Source organism: Arachis hypogaea, chromosome 19 (assembly GCF_003086295.3).
Source record: "Arachis hypogaea cultivar Tifrunner chromosome 19, arahy.Tifrunner.gnm2.J5K5, whole genome shotgun sequence".
NCBI lineage: Eukaryota > Viridiplantae > Streptophyta > Magnoliopsida > Fabales > Fabaceae > Arachis > Arachis hypogaea.
Window position 1 is genome coordinate 33,690,638 of NC_092054.1, and position 20,653 is coordinate 33,711,290.

At 35.1% G+C, this 20,653-nt stretch overlaps 1 protein-coding gene across 2 annotated transcripts; it reads right to left on the minus strand.

Annotated features, from left to right (window-relative positions):
* Positions 1-13,797: 13,797 nt before the first annotated feature.
* Positions 13,798-19,964, minus strand: LOC112779549 (uncharacterized). 2 transcript variants are annotated; one of them, XM_025823848.3, is made up of 6 exons: positions 19,568-19,964; positions 19,165-19,391; positions 16,518-16,628; positions 16,252-16,407; positions 15,892-16,133; positions 13,798-14,293 (listed from the first exon to the last, which is right to left on the minus strand). In XM_025823848.3, exons 1-6 carry the CDS (start codon positions 19,858-19,860, stop codon positions 14,291-14,293), a joined length of 1,032 nt encoding a protein of 343 aa, XP_025679633.1. In that variant the 5' UTR covers positions 19,861-19,964; the 3' UTR covers positions 13,798-14,290. The 2 variants fall into 2 exon arrangements, with proteins under 2 accessions (XP_025679633.1, XP_025679632.1); XM_025823847.3 differs by having other exon boundaries at positions 13,798-14,306.
* Between the last annotated feature and the right edge of the window lie 689 nt (positions 19,965-20,653).

Below are 20,653 nucleotides of genomic sequence, written 5' to 3' on the forward strand. Positions count from 1 at the left end.
GTTTCTGGCGTTTAACTCCAACTTGTAACCTGTTTCTGGCGTTTAACGCTAGAATGCAACATGGAACTAGAGTTGAACGCCAGTTTACGTCATTTATCCTTGAGCAAAGTATATACTATTATATATTACTGGAAAGTCCTGGATGTCTACTTTCCAACGCAATTGAGAGCGCACCATTTGGATTCATGTAGCTCCATAAATTCCATTTCGAGTGCAGGGATGTCAGAATCCAACAGCATCTGTAGTCCTTTTTCAGCCTGAATCAGATTTTTGCTCAGCTCCCTCAATTTCAGCCAGAAAATACCTGAAATCACAGAAAAACACACAAACTCATAGTAAAGTCCAAAAATATGAATTTTGCCTAGAAACTAATAAAAATATACTAAAAACTAACTAAAACATGCTAAAAACTACTTGAAACCCCCCAAAAAGCGTATAAAATATCCGCTCATCACCCATATTGCTAAATTTGTTGAGCCGTGAATTGAGCGACGACAATGGGGATTCCTATAGAGACAGCCACGGCAGGTTAATCTTTCCTGGATAGTCGAGTTCTACTCTAATTTTCACCTGCCAACCCTGCAGTCTGTCTATGTCCATCAGAAGAAAGTCCCCATACAGAAGAGGCCATTCAACGAGCTTTAGATCTTCCCCTTACTCCAGAAGGACTTGACATATTTCAAGAGGCCACACTCAAGCGCCAGACGTACCAATTTGACTGGGACGATGTTCTCAGAGTTATCGCACTACCTGGCAGCAGATGGATTTATGGATACTATCGTTCCCGTCCTAAGGAAATATCGGCTTCCGCACTTACCTTGGAGGCTCACGTATGGGCACAGATTATGTCCCATTACGTTTTTCTGAGCACTCACGAGTCCTCCTTCACTGCAGACATGGCCGTTCTACTATGGTGCATCCTTACAGACCAGCCTCTAAACCTACCAAGACACATCCGGAATGCCATGGGACACGTACAAATTGCGGACAACTTACCTTTTCTCGCCTTAATCTCAGATCTTGTCTCAGCATCCGGAGTCTCCTACAGAGCTAGGGACACCAAAGCTATGCTTCCACGGGATGATCAATACGTCCCTAACGGGAAATATATCAGGCCTCCAGCAGCCACTACAAGCCAACCTACTGAACCGGCTGAGGACATTCCTCCTTCAACACCACAAGCACCTACAACAAATCAACTGCTCCATCAGATACTTGAAAAGTTGGATCGGCAGGAACACAAAGCAAAGCTAAGAGAGCGCCGTAACAAGCACCGATTCACATACCTCAAGGAACTACTTATGGGAAAATACAAAGATCCAGACACCCCGGACTCCACTTCATTTACCAGCACAGGGAGCCATGATGGTCCCGACTGTGGAGATACTGCTACCAGCCCCCCTTTATTCCTAACAGATGGCACCGAGGACGGTGCAAAACCTTAAGTGTGGGGAGGTCGGTCAGTACCTGACTTTCGGAGGTAATTTCTCTTCCTTAACACCAATAAAATAGGATATTTAGTTAGTTTTTCTTTTGAAGAATAGGATAAATTGCACAGTAATAGGTTAGTTGCATGCATGTTCTACTTGATTGAAAGACAATAAGTTTCTTCTAAGACCCTATTTTTTAGAACAAAATTTCACTAATTTTAATCAAAACTTTTATGTTAAATTTGCTTGGAGTTGTATTTGGAACATAGTTTAAAAGGCTAAGAACACACAACCCGTAAGATTTGAGCTTAGTTACATGTTTACATTATTTAACCATAATTATTTTATTCTTGTGTGTTTACTTCTCTATGATTGTAATCTATATTTTGTTTCATCCTATATGTCCAATGTTTAATATATTTATATGCTTGCATATGATTTAGGCCATTATTTGTTTAGCTCACTTATCCAAATTACGCCTACCCCTTAAGTTACCTTTTTTAGCCACTTTGAGCCTTTAAATCCCATTTGTTCTGTATTTTACCACATCACTAGCCTTAAGCGAAAAAACAATTATATATCCCAGTTGAATCTTTGGTTAGCTTAAGATAGAATTGTGTGTTAATTGAGTATGGGAAGATTGTGGGAACAAAAGATGATAAGGGAATGTGTCATGATAATATAATGGGAATTTAGGTACCTACTCATGTGAAACTATAAAAATTGAAAATCCATGTGCATTGATAAGCTGTGTTTATTTTCATGTCCAAAAAAAATCCAAAAATATTCAATAAATAAATAAGGGGACAAAATTACCCCAATGCTAAGTTAAAATTCAAGGATCAATGCATATATGATAAAATTAAAATAAAAGTTTGTACATGAGTATGGAATGTGAGAGGGAAATTTTGGGTAGCTAGGTATGAAATTTAAAGTTATATAGAATATATGTGTTAGGTGAAAGCTTAGGTTAATTAAAGATTCAATTTATAAGCTTACTTAGCCATATATGTACCCTTACCCTTACCTTGGCCCCATTACAACCTTGAAAAGACCTCATGATGTTTGCATTGGTACATTAAATGTTGTTGATTGGTTAGGTGAAGAACAAAAATTAGAAAGCTTGATTAGAGAAGGATAGAGTGATTACCCTATACACTAAAGAGACTAGAGTATACATACATCATCAGTGAGGGTTCAATGCTTAAATTCTATGTTCCCTGCTTTCATGAGCTACCTTCTTGCATTTTTATCTGTTGTTACTGTATAAGAATTGAATTAGTGGAATTTGATTTGTGATTGTCTTGAAGAGCTTATTTACTTTTAACCAAGTGGACAAGAATCATATAGTTGCATTCATATGTATAGGTTGCATTGCATTGCATGAGTTTTACATGTTCCTACTCATTTATTTTATCTCCTTCTACTAAGCATGAGGACATGCTAATGTTTAAGTGTGGGGAGGTTGATAAACTATTATTTTATGGTTTATATTGTGTTTAATTGTGTGGTTTTATCAAATCTTTACCCACTTATTCATATGATTAGCATGTATTTACAACTCCTTCCTAAAATTACTCCATGGTTGAAAACTTGCTTCCTAGAGACTTTTAATTATGTATTTTAATTCTCCTTTATTCCATTTGATGTCGTGATCTGTGTGTTAAGTGTTTCAGGCTTTATAGGGCATGAATGACTTGGAAATTGGAGAGGAGGCCTGCAAAAATGGAAGGAACACAAGAAATTAAGGAGATGACCAGCGAGAAGCGACGCGGACGCATGGCTCACGCGACCGCGTGAAATGGAGAAATCGTAGTGACGCGCTCGCATGCCTGACTCGAACGCATGGATTGGAAACTGTACGAGTGACGCAAATGCGTGAACAACGCGCACGCGTGGCAAGGCAAAACTCTGGATGACGCGAACGCGTGGATGACGTGATCGCGTGACGTGCGCGATCTGCAGAATTTGCAGAATTCGCTGGGGGTGATTTTGGGCCATGTTTTGACCCATTTTTCGGCCCAAAAAAGCAGATTAGAGTCAGGGAACATGCAGAGACCAGGAAGAGACATTCATTCCGCATAATTTTTAGTTTTAGATATGATTTTACTCCTCCTCTAGGTTTTTCTCTACACATTCATAGTTCTTCGGATTTTGTTTTTATCGCTTTTTGGATTGGGATATTGAGAAGAGTTATTACCTCCGCCAAGACTTCATCATTCTAGTTTGTTTTCCTTACTTGTCACTTACTCTTTCATATCCTTAATTTGTTCATAATTACTATTGGGTTATTTTTAGAATTTATTAATACAAGAACTATTTTTATTTTTGATTGATCTTTTTTATTATTATTTATCATGTCTTCCTTTATTTTCCTTTCTTATTTTGTGAAGTTTACATTCATAATGAGTGAGTAGTTCCCTAACTTGATTGGGAGTTGATTAAAAGGAGAACCTTGAGTTGGAATGCTCAAGAGTAAAATTGTAATTGGGTTTATTGTTGGATCGCCCTCTAGTCACTAACACTAATCCCTCCCAAGGGAGAGGATTAGAACTTGTGAACAGAAATAGACTTTCAACTTGCTTGACTTTCCTCTACCTAGTAAAGGATAACTAAGCATAACAACCTTCAACTATCAATTAATCTTGGGAGAACTCCAACAAGGATAGGAATTCCGACTAATATACTCCCGGTCAAGATTTTTATTTAAATTACATAAATTCTCTGATTTAATTTCCTGTTTATCAAACTCAAAACCATTTTGGAAAACATTTGATTAATAGAATAGCACATCTTTCTGCAACTCGTTGGGAGACGACCTGGGATTCATACTCCCAGTATTTTAATTCTAATTTAGTGACAACCCTTCTAAATTGATAAGCGGATTTTTGTTGGTTAAGAATTGTACTTGCAACGTTTCTCTTACATCAATTTTCTTAATCCGCCAATTTTTGCCACGTCAGAGACCCTTTTAGGTCACCTCCTAAAACCGTGACCATAGACCCCTTTAGGTCACCCCCTAAAACCGTGATCATAGACTATTTTAGGTCACCCTTCCGAAAAATCAAGACCATAGACCCTTTTTGGTCACTGTAAAAAACCGTGACTATAGACACCTTTAGGTCACTCCCAAAATCATGACCATAGACCCTTTTAGGCCACCCCAAAAACTGTGACTGTAGACCCCTTTAGGTCACCCCCCAAAACCGTGACCATAGACCCTTTTAGGCCACTCTCCAAAACTGTGACCATAGACCCCCTTAGGTCACCCTCCAAAACCGTGACCATAGACCCTTTTAGGTTACCCTTTTTTGAAAAACCGTGACCATAGACCCCTTTAGGTCACCCCTCAAAACCGTGACCATAGACCCTTTTAGGCCACCCTTTTTTAAAAAACCATGACCATAGAGTATCTATGGTCACTCTTTCCAAAAAAAACCGTGACCAAAAAAATCGTGGCCATAGACCCAAAATGTTGGAGTGAAACAAGGGTTTTGAGGAGGTGTCACTATGCGACCTTCTCCCATCGTCCTAAAACTCTATCATAAAAAAGTAAATCTAACATAAAATTTAAACAATTCATTATATTCAGAGATAGAAAACCAAGGTGGAATATTACTCTTGTGAGCGGGACTAAGCCACCCTCCTCACCGTGGACAAGATGAACCAGAATCCCACAACATCAATAATAATCCCATTTCAACCAATATCAGAAGATATAACTCATTATAACTCCATTCAATTATTAAGATAATTCGATCTCCTCAACTCATGAGCGGGACTATACCACTATCCCCCACCGTAGGCAGGAGGAACCACCATCCTCACAATATTTTCATCCGGTTAATAAAGATTTATCCAAGAATTAATCGATTTAAATCTTTATATTCTTCCCTGGTGTATTCAAGACTTAATGATAGGTTATTCAACTCCATATGGAGGTTACAAGGGGTTACAACACGCTAGAAAGGCTAAATAGCTCAAAAACAACATTTCAGCAAAACCAAGGGAGTCGTGCGTACACATACCTCGTGTGTACGCACGGAACCTGAAATGGGTTTCACGAGAATTGGGAATCGTGCATATGCATGTATTGTGCATACGCTTATCATGCATACGCTTATCGTGCATACGCATCCCTCTTGCGTACGCGCAGAACTTGGTTCGGCCACCAATTCTGCAAACTCTGCATAAATCAGTTTTAAAAATCAATTTTCAAACACCCATAACTTTTGTTACAAAAATAAGTTTTCCTTCATTCTTAGATAATTTTAAAGTACTCATCACCAAGTTTAATTCAAGATAAGTTTCACTTAAATCTGAACTTCGAGCACCATGTTATGACCCGTCGAAGTTGTCTAAAATCATCAAATTACCAAAATTTTTTGCATTAGTCAAACTCACCATTTCTATATCCTTTCCTCTTAACACCCAAAATCTCCAACCCTTTTGCATCATTCACATCCCATTATCAGCCTAAATTTCCAAATTGCATCACTCTCATTCAAAATCCTCAAATTCTTATCAATTTTTCCAACGCTTATCTCATTATTAATTCTTCTCAATCATCATCAATCAACAATTCAATTTACTACTTCATTTACAATAATTCAACCTCAACAATATACCATAATAGTTCAACATATATCAATACTAACAAACTTACCAAAACTTACCCAATTACAATCTCTGGCCTAATTTCTCATATCAACAATTAATAGTAACTCAAGCCACACAATTATACCACATTATCCATAAACAAACAACCACAAATTCACTCAATAATACCCATTTCAATAATTATTCCACATCAATTATTCAATTAAGAAAATATCAATCCATATTATCAAACATACTAATTCAACACTATCCTAAGGTCCTCTAACCTTGGTTTTCACATAGCATTACATAATATTTATCCGAAACTAAAACCCGTAACTTCGTTGACGGTGGTTTCAATTCCCTTGAATTTTCTCTCTGATCATACCCAAGCTTTAAACAACACATCCAAGCCACACCCGATCCTCCTCCAATCAACCAAAATTTACACCAAATCAAACCAAGCATCCGAAGCAACTCCATTCAATCTAATAATACCAAATATCTAGTATTCACACTAGGATTTTCACTTAAAATTGGGGATAATAGAGAGATTGAGTTTCTTTACCTTGCTCCACATAATCTTGGGTCAAAATCCTACTAGAAGTTGAGATTGAGCTTCCCCTAAAGCATCAAAATCACAAACTTTAACCTCATATATACCAAAACACAAAAACAAAGGAAAAATCGAAAATGAGTCAGAGTTCTTGTAAGTACTTACCGTAAAAGTTAGATAGAATCGAAGAGGATGATGAGATAAATGCATGATCACAAACAAGTCTTCAATTGGAGCTCCGGTTTTAGAGAAAAGTGAGATTGAAGGTGAGTGTGAATAGTGACTAGGGCTTAGGTTCTTCCTCTCTTCTCTCTTCATGGCTCTCTCTCTCTCTTACTCTTAGTGAAATGTGAAATTTTGGTTAAATAGGGGGTCACATTTTTACATTAAGTGGATGAGGGGCATTTTTGTCCTTTTGTCTATTAGCCCCATCTAGGACCAAAATCTTTAAGATAAGTATCTAGTTTTTATTCTAAATATTTTTTTGGTTATTTTTACAGTTTTATTTTTCTCATACGTAGTATTGAATAGACTTAAGCATGTACATTTAATTATAATGCCAGTACGCGTCTTTTTGAAATTATTTATATTTTTTCACTCCAATTAATTTTCTAAGTTCAATTTTTATTTGTAAATTTTCAAATTATAAATTTAAATTATTAACCTAATCCGAGCAGTTTAAAACCCTCTTAACTCACTCTTAGTTAATCAATTAATTAATTATCTAATTAATAATTTTCTGGGTCTTACAACTGCAACCTCTCTCCAAGGGTGGTGAAGGACAACCAATACTTTTACAAAGTGGCTGAACAGAAGATAGTATCTAGAATGTCTATTTATAGCGAGTATGAAGTTGTTTTGTCCTATTTCACACCAAGTCAGGTGCAACTGCTTCATGTTTGAGTCATATGGTATCCTCTATTGCCACGCCCTATCGGTTGTATCCCATTGTATGGTTGACAAGGTGAACTCGTCCTATACTATCTTGGTAGAGCAAGAATGTTTATTGCAAGCACACCCACTTTAGAAGCAGCCACAACTCATGGCGCTCTAATAAAAGCATGAATATACTTAGGGGATTGTATGTTGACTTCTACAATGTAGCCTAAGACTTTGTACATGACAATGAGGAGGCTGATATATTGCATTCCGCGTTTGCAAGTGTTAAAGTGGTACTTAGTGAACATCGCATAAAGCATTCATAAAGTGTAGGCACAAGTGCATCAAAGAGATTGCCTACTACCAGTGAGTGACCTGATGGATTAAATGCTTTAGGAGCCCTCCTCATGTGGTACCTAGGGGACATCCAAGCTTCAAGAGAGTTGGGGTAGATATGGACCAGGTAATTAAGAAGGCCACTAAGAAGTGTCAAGCTAGTAGTAAACATCCAAAGGTTAGTTATAATGGCCATGGTTTACACAATTATCTTACTTTGTTTATATTTTTCATGTGTTTAGCTGTTAAATTTAACATATTTTTATATGTACAAAAAGTTGCAGCTATTGAAGAAAACAAATATGCAAACAAGGCTACCCAGAGACACATTACTGCTAGCAAACACCCCATGGTTTATTTTAGTGTTTATTATTGGAGAGGGTGTTATAAGTTTTGTATTCTGCAATTTAAATATCGTTCACTTTTATATGCAGGAACTTGTTGCTATGGAAGAAGACTCTTTCACCAACAAGGCAACAACACCTTTTCTCGTATTGGTGAACATTTTGATCATACCACAAATATGCAACTGAATTCACTAAGCTTGGTTGCACATTGCTGAATTCCTTCCAAAATCCTTCTATTCTTGTAAGATTTTTGTCTCGTATGTCTTTTTATTTATATATTAACTTGTATTCATTCATTCTTTGTTGACATTAGTATTTTATATCTGTTTGTAGATGCATTCTTATAGGAATAATGTCTGAAGACTCCCACATGCAGAAGCAGCTGCGGCATTAATGTAAAAGTTTTTGGATGAAAAGCATATAACCACCATTGATTATCTAGGGAGATGGGTACAAAGAACGACATCATGGTTAGGCCATATTTTTCATACATGTACAAAGATACAAAAGGCATGCACAAAAAGGTTTATACTTGTTAGATATAATATTTATAAAGATATACCGTCCGTATGTCTCTTAGTCGCCCTACCTTAGCTTGTTGAATAAATAAGCCTCATCCCCCCAGCATTGTGCTAACGCCACATACTCCGGCCTGTATTTTTTCTCAAAATTTTCACATTCATCGGTGACATAACTCGTCCATGAACATGTTTAGTCCAGATTAGTTTATTACTAAGTGTATTGGTCTAAACACAAGTAAAACATAACATTGATAGATGTCTGTCATATCAGTACTATCGGGTTAACATAGTAAATTTTTTTCTTGGAACCCCTTGGCTGGGAGCTCATTAAAGATGGAGCACATGCATTGTATCACATGCACATGCATAAAAGCAAAAAGCGTATAAAAAAATATAACAAAAATCGATCAAAGTCCTAAATTCATAACTATTCTTTGTTAGGTACATTACCCTACCATCGACCCATTGCCTCTTTTTTAATGTCTTCAGGTCTCTTCGTGTTAGATCCAACGTATAGTATGTGTATAGTACCACATGATTATTTCATCCAAGGGCTTGTTGTCATCGATTACCCATCTATACCCATTCTCTTTCTCATCTTCATCAAAATCAGGCAGGATGATAACTTGAACAGGCCTTAATGGAGTGTTATTGGTAGATGTGATTTTTGGAAAAAGCCTATTGCACTCGTTAGCATCATCCTAGGGTATTTCAAGCAAGAAAGATGGCATTGCATGATCAACCTCGCCACCATCCACATTCTTCACACTTTTGAGGGGTTCGGAATGCACAACTATATCTAAACACTTTGATGTCTTGCACATCGCAAATAAAAAATGAACATTCAATCTAAAAAATTTCACATTACCACAGCTTCAATACTAGTGTAGATATCGTATAGTTAAATTGTAACAACAATAATTAGTATATGTAGTTACTTGCTACCCAATGCGTTGAGAACATAGTTTTCCTTATTGCTCATGGGACTATGTGCTTCACAATTTGCAACAACCTCCTCTTGGAGCTCATGACTACACACCAAGTCCTTCAACTCAATATAATACAATAGAAAAGGACTTATTTGAACACGTCTAAAATTACACAATGGCACACAAGAAATTACTTGCACACATCCAACATCATACAAATAAAATTAAAAATTAAAAATTAAAATGTCATATATCAATTTATTATTCGTCGATATTTTTTATTACTTATTTGAATACTAGTATTTATTTTTTTCGGTTTTTCATTACTCATTTGAACTTTCAATTTTATTCATTTCAATACTAGTGTACATATCGTATAGTTAAATTATAACAACAATAATTAGTATATGTACTTACTTTTTATCCAATGCATTAACAACATAGTTTTCTTCGTTGTTCATAGGATTAGGTGCTTCATAATCAGCAACAACTTCCTCTTAGAGCTCATGACAACACACACCAAGTCATTCAACTTAATATAATATAATAAATAATGGCACTCATCCAAATCTAGCTACAAAAGGAAGGAATATAAATCAAATTCTAAACTATATCAGCATTCAAACTTGTCTATCCTGATAATCTTTATTACCATTGAACACTCTATCTAGAGAAGAGGCAACATTCATTTTTGCCGAGGATGTTGAGCTTGGGCTCTTTCTATGACACCAATCTCCATCGCTTGTGTTAGTCTCAATCAAAAGTTCTCCTTCGTCTAATTCCTCAACAATTCATTTTGGCTTTTTCCTTGTTCGTTCCTTAGTCCAAGGTATAACTTGTGCACCTCGCATTTATCAGGGGTTTTCTTCCTTGATTCATGACGTTGCCCTTTTTTCTTTTGGATTTTTTTAACTCCTCAATCTTCTAAATTAGGCCCTGTCAACATTATTCGCAACTCTCAAGCGAATGTTCATAGTAAAAAAAATTAAGTACATTCACATATGCATCTATACCGATTCCCAAACTTGTTCTTTCTTTACTACTTGTTTAAGTGCAGCAACAGTCCATTCCCTCATCCATGGTTTAAGGCTGCTACCTAAGGTCCCCTTATTTGTTGGTATGCAAGTAAAGTATTTGCCACAAAAACACATGAGCAAATAAACACTACCGTTCAAGCGAATATAGATATAACAATTGATGTGGCTCAACTTATCAAGAGAGCAAACATGCATCCATCGATAGTCTTTATGCCATCTTACGTATATTTTCTTATCCCCTCCTTAACACAATCATAGATGTGTCTTTCCCATAGCAAACAGGAAGGTCTTCATGACAAACATTATAAAGTAGCATCAGAACTCTTTTTTTTCTACATCGGTTGCAACTGAAAATCTAATTACATGGTTCTTAACTTCTTTTTGGATTCTGCCTTCAAAGATGTCTGAGTTAATGATGCTTTTTCGGATCTAAGTTTGGGAAGCTATCACCTGTAAAATGGAACCACAAGAGTGAGAGAAGTACTACCAGAGAAAAAAAACTAACAGTAGCCTTACTATACACCGTTGAAGAAAATATATATGCGTTTTGTATTAATTATATATTTTAGGTATTACCTTTTGCAGAGAGTCCTAATGCTTGCCTTAGTATTTGATCGAATCTTTATATTTCAGATGCTCCATCATATCCGCGATGGCAGTTGGAGTGCATCGAGTATCAAACGTTTTCTAAAAAATTGACACACTGGTTAGTTTATGCTATATTGTGTTTATCACTTACTAACTCCAAAAATTCGTAAATTGTAAAATAAACTACTTTTTTAGGACTCTCTAATTTCTTCGGCCTTCTAACTTTTTCTTTGATAGTTTTATCATTGCATTGGATTCATCAAACTTGTCCATGGAAGCTTTATTAGCTCTTCTTTTCCTTTCTTTGGACTAGCACAAGTATTTTTTTAGTAGCATTGTGGTTTTGGACTACATATTGAATACAAGACAAAATTAAACTTAAATTACACATTTAAAATTATAAAAAAGTACGCTAAGTATTTTATCAATACATCTAAAATTCATATCAAATAGAGGCATGAAAAAAAAACAATATCAACACAAACATATCCAAAAAAAAAAATTATAAACACATCCAAATATCTAAGTAAAGCATTGCATATATAGTGTCTAAACTTCAAAGACATACAGATACATCCATAAAAACCTACCACGTGAGAATATAGTGAAGCCAATGAATGGACGTCAACTTCAGCATGAGAGAGGAATCCTCTCAAATTTTGAAAAGGAACAAAGAAAGAACTTATAGAATGAGAACGCCCATATTTCTTATGTTACAGATCAAGAATGATTGGGTTCTTATGTTAAACATTATATATTGACATATGTATGCTTATTGACAAAATGGATTTAGCCAACAGATAGGCATGCACATTTTTTTATTCTAGTAGTTTCCACATTTTTTCCAAGTCTAAGGTTTGAAATTCTCATATTAGAACAACAATAAACAAATCTTAGTATTTCAATGATTATCTACACAAAATAGGGACACAAACTAGAATTCTGTTATTCTTTTTTGACAGCACTTGATTACAAATTCAATTGGCTCCTATTAAATTATGTTTATGCAGAGTTCACAAACAATTATACATTCATTTTTTGTGATGGAAATATAAAATCTAAAAAATGAACAACAAAATTTTGACCATAAATACATCCAAAATTAAATGAACATAAACATATTTAAAATTAAGTATTTACACATCTAAATTATATTAATATTACAAACTCTAAATCACACAAAGGCATGAAAAAATATCAATACAAACACATTCAAAAAAAGAAAGAGAACTATAGACACATCCAATATTATGTATAGATTAAAAAGATAAAACTTTTTATTAAACAAAAACAAAAAGAAAAAAAGAGAGACCAAGCACTATAGTAGCCCAGAAAATTTGATTAATGATAACAAATCCCAAATCAAATCAAACAGAATAGTAAAAAAAAGAAAATTTATCAGCACAAACACATCAAAATATCTAAGATGCATTTTCGACGTAGAGAAAGCGGCAACAAGGAGGAAGGCGGCGCGGATGGGTAAGCAGCAAAGAGGAGGAAGGCGGTGCCGAGGAGGAGTGGCGACAGATGAGGAGTGTGTTTAGCTTGTTGAAACTTAGTTTTTTTTTTTGTTTTATTTGGGATGTACTAGTGATTAGAACTTAGAAGATTTAAAATTGATTTGAAAATTTAAAATTGAAATTTTGAATTTTAGTTTTATATTTTTTTATGTGTATTTAATTTAAAAAAAATATTAAATCTATTTAAATGTGTTTATTTTAATTTAATTTTAAATTAATGTAATAAAAAGCTGAATAAATGGATAATTTAAAAGATACCTACTTGAACTCATCTTTAAAAAAAAATTAGTGCGTTCACATTATCTGTAGGATTAGAAAACAACAATGTATTATCATTTTACTACATGGTGCCAGTTACATTGATCAAAACAAAAAACAAAAAAGCATTACATCTTGTCATAAATAATTTGTGAATACTCTTCATGACTTCTGCTTATATATTTTGATATAATTACTATTCGTCATTTCAATCATTACAAGAAAATCTCCTCTAGTCCAATTGAGTTTCTGAAATGTCTCCCCAGTTTGAGTCTGGAATTTTGTTATTGCTAGTTAGATTAAAATTTACTTCAATATTTGAATGAATATTGTTAATTAAATGTTTGTTGTCTACATCAGTCCATCCAATAAAACTGAAAATTTAGAATAATATTCTATATATCTATTATATAAATATATTAGGCTATAGTAATAGTCAATCCAAAAATTTCATTACATCCCTTCTAAAAAAATCGTTCTTTTTCGTCTCGTATTTTGTAGAGATAAATGGTATGTGGATACAGCAGAGAATTTGTCTTTTTTCTGTTATTCAAACTAAAAGTGAAACTCAAAAAAAAAAGAGAACTCAAAAACTAAAAAGAAATAGCAGTATGGCTTTTATCAATGCTGATGACTGCTCACGTAATTGGAAATAGAGTGCATAATAATCTCTTCTATTAAATTATTTAATAAGACATAAAATGAAATAAATTCTATCTTTGAATTTCAAATTCAAATCTGAATTCCCTAGCCTAGGTTGCACAAAAAAATTATTGAATTGAAATTCATAGCCTAGGTTGCACAAAAAAATTATTGAATTGAAATTCAAAGTCGAGGAGGAGTTTTAGAGGGTTTAGGATTTAGGGTTTAGGGTTTAGGGTTGATTATCTTTAACACAAATTGTATCTTTGAACTCCTCAAAACCTATCAAAACTAAGAAATGGGAAGAAGAGGAGGAAGTTCTTACATAGAGCTATGAATTGCACATGTATTTTAATACTGTTTGACCAAATCCTATGCCAAGAAAAGTTGCAATGGCAATTCCAAATACACCAGCAAGAATGCCAGGCACAATGAGAGAATCCCACCTTTTTGTAGTTGCCATTCCACATGCTGTGGTTGGCCCTCCAACATTAGCGTTGGATGCAATAAGAAGCAACTTCAAGTCGAACCGAAACAGTCTTCCCAATCCAAGAATCACCACAAGATGCCCTGCTATCTGAACAAAAGAAAAAAGGAAGATGCTAGGTGCTGTTCTGATAACACTCCATATGCTACCACTTGCACCTATTACTGCAAAGAACACCTGTTTTCATGAGCAGTAGAAACAATAACTTATTATCAACTTTATAAACTTCATATTTATTGGATAAGAATTTAGCCAATCAACAATGAATAAGATTACAAAAAAATGTAAAAGAATGGAGTATTTCTCAATCTACATTATTGGTGTAAAACATCCAAAAATTTATTATCATAATCAAAATTTAAAATTAAATAAATGAATATTTTTTAATAAGTGATAATTAACTCCTATATGTTTTTTTCAGTCTTTGTTATATATTTAAATTTTTTTGGCAATCAAGTCCAACTAAGTTGGTCCAAACTTAGCAAAAAAATTCAATTTCATTAGTGAGAGCGAGAATACACACTCCAACTACCCCCACACGTAAACGTTAATATCCCGTATTCCTTCTCCTCCTCATTTTTTTTTCTTCTTCTTCAAATTCCTTCTTATTTTTCGCATTTCTTCTTCTTTGCGTATTTTTTTCTTATCATCATTTTTTTATTGCTACTCTTCTACGTTTTTTTCTTTTCCTTCTACTCTTTCTACTGATTTTGCAGCATTTTGTATTTCTTTTTCTTTGTTTGATTTTTTCTTGTTTTTATTCTTATTAAGAGAGTAAAATAAGAAGAATCATGAGAAGGTAAAACAAGGAGGAGAAAATGAACAAAAAAAGAAGATGATGATAATGAAGAGAAAAAGGACAAGGAATTTTGAGTTATTATTTAAGTAATTTCAGTGCATTTTGGATTTAAATAAGATGCACTTGGTGTATGCTTGTTTTGAATTAAGTTTGCATATCGTTATCATTAAGTAATTTCGGTGCATTTTGAATTTAAATAAGGTGCACTTGGTCTCATTAACTTGGATTTAGTGTAATTAGTTCATGCAAGATAATTGTAGTACTTCTAGACTTCTAGTGTCATTTAAGTCATATTGATGGCTTTTTTGTATTATTTACATGCATGTACTTTTGTGGATAATTGAATTTAGTTTGTGTGCTTGTTTTGAACTGAGTTTGTTTGTGTGTCATCATCACTAAGTAATTTCGATGCATTCTAAATTTGAACAGTTATATGTATAAGAAGATGATGATGATGACAATAACGATAATGACAATAATAATAATAATGATGATGATGATGATGATGATGATGATGATGATGATGATGATGATGATGATGATGATGATGGAAGAGGAGGAAAAGGAAGGAGGAGATCGAAAAATTCAAATGAGAAAAAGGAGGAAGAGGAGGAGGAGATGGAGGTGGTGGTGTGCTGGTGACGACGATAATAAAAGAGAAAGATGAGAAAAAGAAAGGAAGGGAGGAAAACAAGAAAAAGTAGCAGCATCAAGGGTGGGAGGAGGAGGAAGAAGAAGAAGAAGAACTTGGTTATAATAACTTGGTTGAACTTGGTTAACTATTTTATTTGGTTGTAGATTTTTATTCATTTTTTAATACTTTGTCGCTATCATCACATCATTCCCTAATGTTCTTAAAAAGGGGAGAAAAATCAAATTATATAATTGTATCTCTCGTATCGTTGTCACTAAACAGTAACTTCTTACTGTGACAAAACCTGCCTATGAGAATTACTAACTCACCTGCATGAGAACCACAGCCATAGCCTCGCCGGAGGGTGAAAGTGAAGAAAATGGTTTGGGAAATACAGTTGCAAGAATTACAGCAATTGCTGTTACCACCGGAAGAATACCCCCTTGGATTCCAAAATATCCTACAAGAAAAGTGGCAGCCTTGCACATGGAAAAGGCCACAGCAAGAGCAGTAGCCATTTGGAGCACAGGAAGTGTGTTCCTTGGATTAGACTTGGTAGTTATTTCATCGTCTGCAAAACATTTAAAAATTAAGTAACTAAATAAATAAGTTAATATTACATGGCTAATGCCAAAGAAATACTGCACATACTAACTGTAATATTATAATCGAAATAGAATTTAAGCTACCATTCACAGATGTTGAGGCTTCTGGAGGCACTCTAGAGGCTAATGCAAACAATGTTGAAAAATACACTGCACAGATAACATTGTCTGCAGCTAACCCGGCGGTTAAAACTGATGGGGTAACACCAAGGGCATCAGAAATTGCAACATAGTTGACAGCTGCACAATGAGGAACACAATAATAGATATCAGTAGTGAAGCCATGTGATTTGAATGTACAAACATTCATAGAAATATTAATGAGATGTAGGAAGTAAAATGAAAATGACCTCCTCCAATATGTCTGCCCATGAGTGCGGCTGCTATCTTCCAACCATCCTGACCAAGCGATCGCATTGGAACAAGCAGATATGCGACTACTGTTCCAATTGTAGTTGCAACTGTCACGAAAACGTAGAGGAGAAAATAGGTTAATACTTGATAAAACAAAGAAAATGAAGAAATAAAGAAGGCTCGGGACAAGCTAATTTTAACAATAGCATTTGTAATTGTTGTGAACTTGTGATACGTAAGGAAAATAGAAACTTACCAAGAAAACATATATTTGACAAATTAATATGAGTTTTGGATTCAGTTCGTAAGCTAACAACTGTAATTACTTTACATAATTGGCATCCACAAATTGGTTTCAGCTTCAAAATATATTTTTACTAGTCACTTAAGCGTGTACTTTATGTTCTTTGTCATACTGGACTTACTAATAACTTAAAAATCTTAGTAAAAATCTTATATAGTGATTTGTGAAAGCTGAAAAGTGAAGGGGGAAAAAAGGTTATTGGAGAAATGTGAAAGCTATTGCTGAGATCCATATCTTGAGATGCTTCTTTTCAAATTTCCTTCCAAATATCCTAATTGAAACACATTTGAACTGTACAATAAAATTGGAAGATGCTAGCAGTTGAGTATGGACCATTTCAAACATTTAATTACCTGCTTTAATGGTTTTGCCTTTTGATGCTCAAACCAGCCCTAGGCTATCATCTCACTTAATTCCAAATTCATTTTAATTTACCATCATATATTTCACATAAGTCATCCTTTAAAATTCTTCATTAGGCTGCATTTATTTTTGTAGACAGGACACATAAACATAGACAATAAATATCTAAAAAAGTGTTTGGAGAGAGAGACATGGACACTTGATACAGTGTCTCCAGGTTTTCTTTATTTTTGTATCTACTTTTAAACGAAAGACAATGATGGACACGAGATTTGGGAGGGTGGACACGGAGTTTTAATGAAAATTTTTTTTCTTTTTGTCCATAGATAATTAATTACCTTTTTTTAAAAACCCTAATTTGAGCTTCTTCTTTGCATCGTTGTTATTCTCATATAGGTTCTCAAAGAGGTCTCTCCCTACTCTTTCTCTATCTCTGTATTCTTCTTTTTTCAATTGGGGTAAAAAGACTTATTGAATCTCCAATTTACACAATAAAAAATTCAGAAGCGAAAAAATAAAAAATTTAAAGAAATACGAAAATGAATTGTACGTAGAAAGTTTTGAATGTTGAATTGGGCAAGAGAGACTGAATTGGCAGAAACAGAGTTTAGTAGGTATAGCAGGTATCATTCCTCGGTCTTTCAGCAACTGAGGAAGGGTTAGGCGACAAGGAAGGAGTGAGAGACAGAAGGAGGGAGAGGAGGGTATGAAAGATGTCTATTTTAGTCATTTCGCATAATATTTTAGTCTTATCCATGTGCATCCAAACATAATATTAGACATTACATGAGTGTTTTGTACATTATATCCAAACAGAATATAAAAAGGATAATTTTTAGTGTCTCTATACTATTGTTTCTGTCTTAATGTCATGTTCTATCCTATCCACTAAAACAAACGCAGCTTAGTGTCTAGCATTAGTTCAACTCAAGTACATATGCATGCCAGAGCAACTAAAACAAACGCAGCTTAGTGTCTAGCATTAGTTCAACTCAAGTACATAGTGTTCCAAGATAGCTTTCTGTAAGACCAGAAATACTAGAAGAAACAAGCACATTTGATTGAAATGTCATTAAGATAACTCTATTTGCTGAAGTTTTTTGGAATGGTACACCCTTTACATTATCAATGTGCAAATATCTTTTCCCTCATTCCAAACAGTTTTGTCATAAAAATATTGGAATAATTCATTCACTCTCTCCATGCCTTAATAAACTTATTTCTTCTCTTTGCCACTCTATGATTATTGCTTTAGACAAATGTAATAGTCAAGCCTCCAAAAAAACATTTGTAAAACAGACTTAAAGGTTTTCTAGAAGTACGAAACCAAGAAAAAGCGGAACAAAAGAATCATGGATGCAAAGGAACTTAAAAGATAACTGGAAGTCATTGTTCTGCATAAGATCCACTAACCTAGTCTAGAAGAAAATGAAAGGAGTCTAAATCAAACTACTCATCAGTGGATGAGTCTAACAAATCCAGCAGAAGACAACTAAAGATTGTAACTTCTCAACTTCATGTTAACATCTTCAACAATTTCATAAAACAAATTTGCACACCCGATAGAAACATCAAGGATGTAAACACTAAGCACTGCATTGATAACCAAACCAAACTATTTAAACACATTATCATTTAAGTTTACTGATATTTAACCAACATTTTCCAATTGAAGCCCAAAGTAAAACCCTTCCAGTTATTTTTATGATTTACCACTCTACAATCATGGAACTGCTTTCACGCTTCGTGCAGATTGCACACAGAATGGAGTAGCTAAAACAGTACACTAAAACCAAAGCTGATTATACCAGCCAGTTAAATGCAGACATATGAACCCACAAAGGAACAAATCTAAACAAAAAATGATTTAGATCAATAGTTTCTATTGTCCAATGGTGCTTAATCCCTCACTTTTACACTTTAATGAGTTTTGCACTTAGGAGAAGGCAAAGCCGCAACAAAATGAGTTACCTCACCTGAGCCTAACAAGAAAGCCAAGAGGAGTGTTCCAGTGGACTTGACTACGCGGCGCAAGTCGGCCCTGAAGAGCAGCAAGGGAACAGCCAGAGGGAGAAGGAATTTCAAGACGACGTCGTATGCCAAAGCTTTACTGGAAACAATCCCCACATTGCTGGCTGCAAGTCCCACCAATATGCTCACCAGAGATCCACTCAGCGTGCTCCCAATTTTGGTCCTCTCTGACCTTACAATCCCACAATACTCAGAAGCCAGAATTAGTAAATCTTCAAATTAATCTCTATCAATCATTATTTAAATTAACCCCTCTTGCAATAATTTTGCTAATCAAAGTCCCTAAGTGGACTGTTTTGACTTTTGACTACGAATGTCGTACATTCAAATCAATTCAAGCGTGAGTACCAGATTCCAAAGACGGCGGCAGCGAAGAGAGCGGTCCAGTTTCCCCAATTATCGTGAGGAGAGATGAGAGGAGCATTCAAGTTGGATCCAATGGCAGATGCAACAATACTGCGTGTGGCCAAAGAAGAAGAACCCTTGATCTTGACGATGGTGGAATGAGTACAAGAGGAAGAGGAAGAAGAGTTGTGTGCAGAGAGTGAGGGAGGCGGAGGACTTCGTTTTTGGCGGGAAAATGACAGTGAGTGATGGGGGAGAGGGTGGGAAGCTTGGAGCAGAAGAAGATTTGAAGCCATTTTTGTTAATAACAAGTGGCAGAGTGAACGAATGACTGAGAAAAGCTGACGGTCAAATAGTCACCGTTGGTTCTAAGTTTGCTGACTTTCTAAATATGGTAACTTAGTTGACTTTAACTAGATCGAACGTGATAGATAAAGTGGGATCCATTACACCAATAAATGATAGCAAAGGAAAGGAATGGCTGAGTAAGTAAAGTTTTTATTTTAGAAAAAATAACATTAGAGAAAATGATAAATTCGTCCCTGACCTTTTTTTTAGAAGATATTTTCGTCCCTGATGATTGCAAAATACAATAATGTCCCTGACCTTTCAAAATTTTGGACAAATCTATCCCCCCGTTAATCTCAGCCCGTAAGCCCCGTCAGAAAGTGCTGAGTTGGCTGTCGTGGCTCTGACGTGGACTGATTGGGATGCCACATTGGCAAGACTTTCTGGAAATAGGACAGATTAGTCCCCAGCCTCCTTAAACAACACCTTTCTCCCCCACCCCCAATCTTTCAAATTCTTGAACCCTATTTCCTCGAGTTGATAGAAAGGGTGAAGGCGGTGAAGGAAGAAAGGGAGCATGGCATCGGATGGGGTATCATCTTGCTCGCGAAGGAGTGGAGGTGTAGGAAGAGAAGAGCAATTCGTCGAAGCTTCTGGTCCTAAGGGGAAGGATGGCAAAGATGGGGTGTCACCGAAGTGCTTCTGTGGAGAACACGCCATCATGTTCATGTCGAAGACGAGTAGCAACCCTAACAGATTATTTCTCGGCTGTCCGTTTTATAAGGTATGTATAGCTGTGTG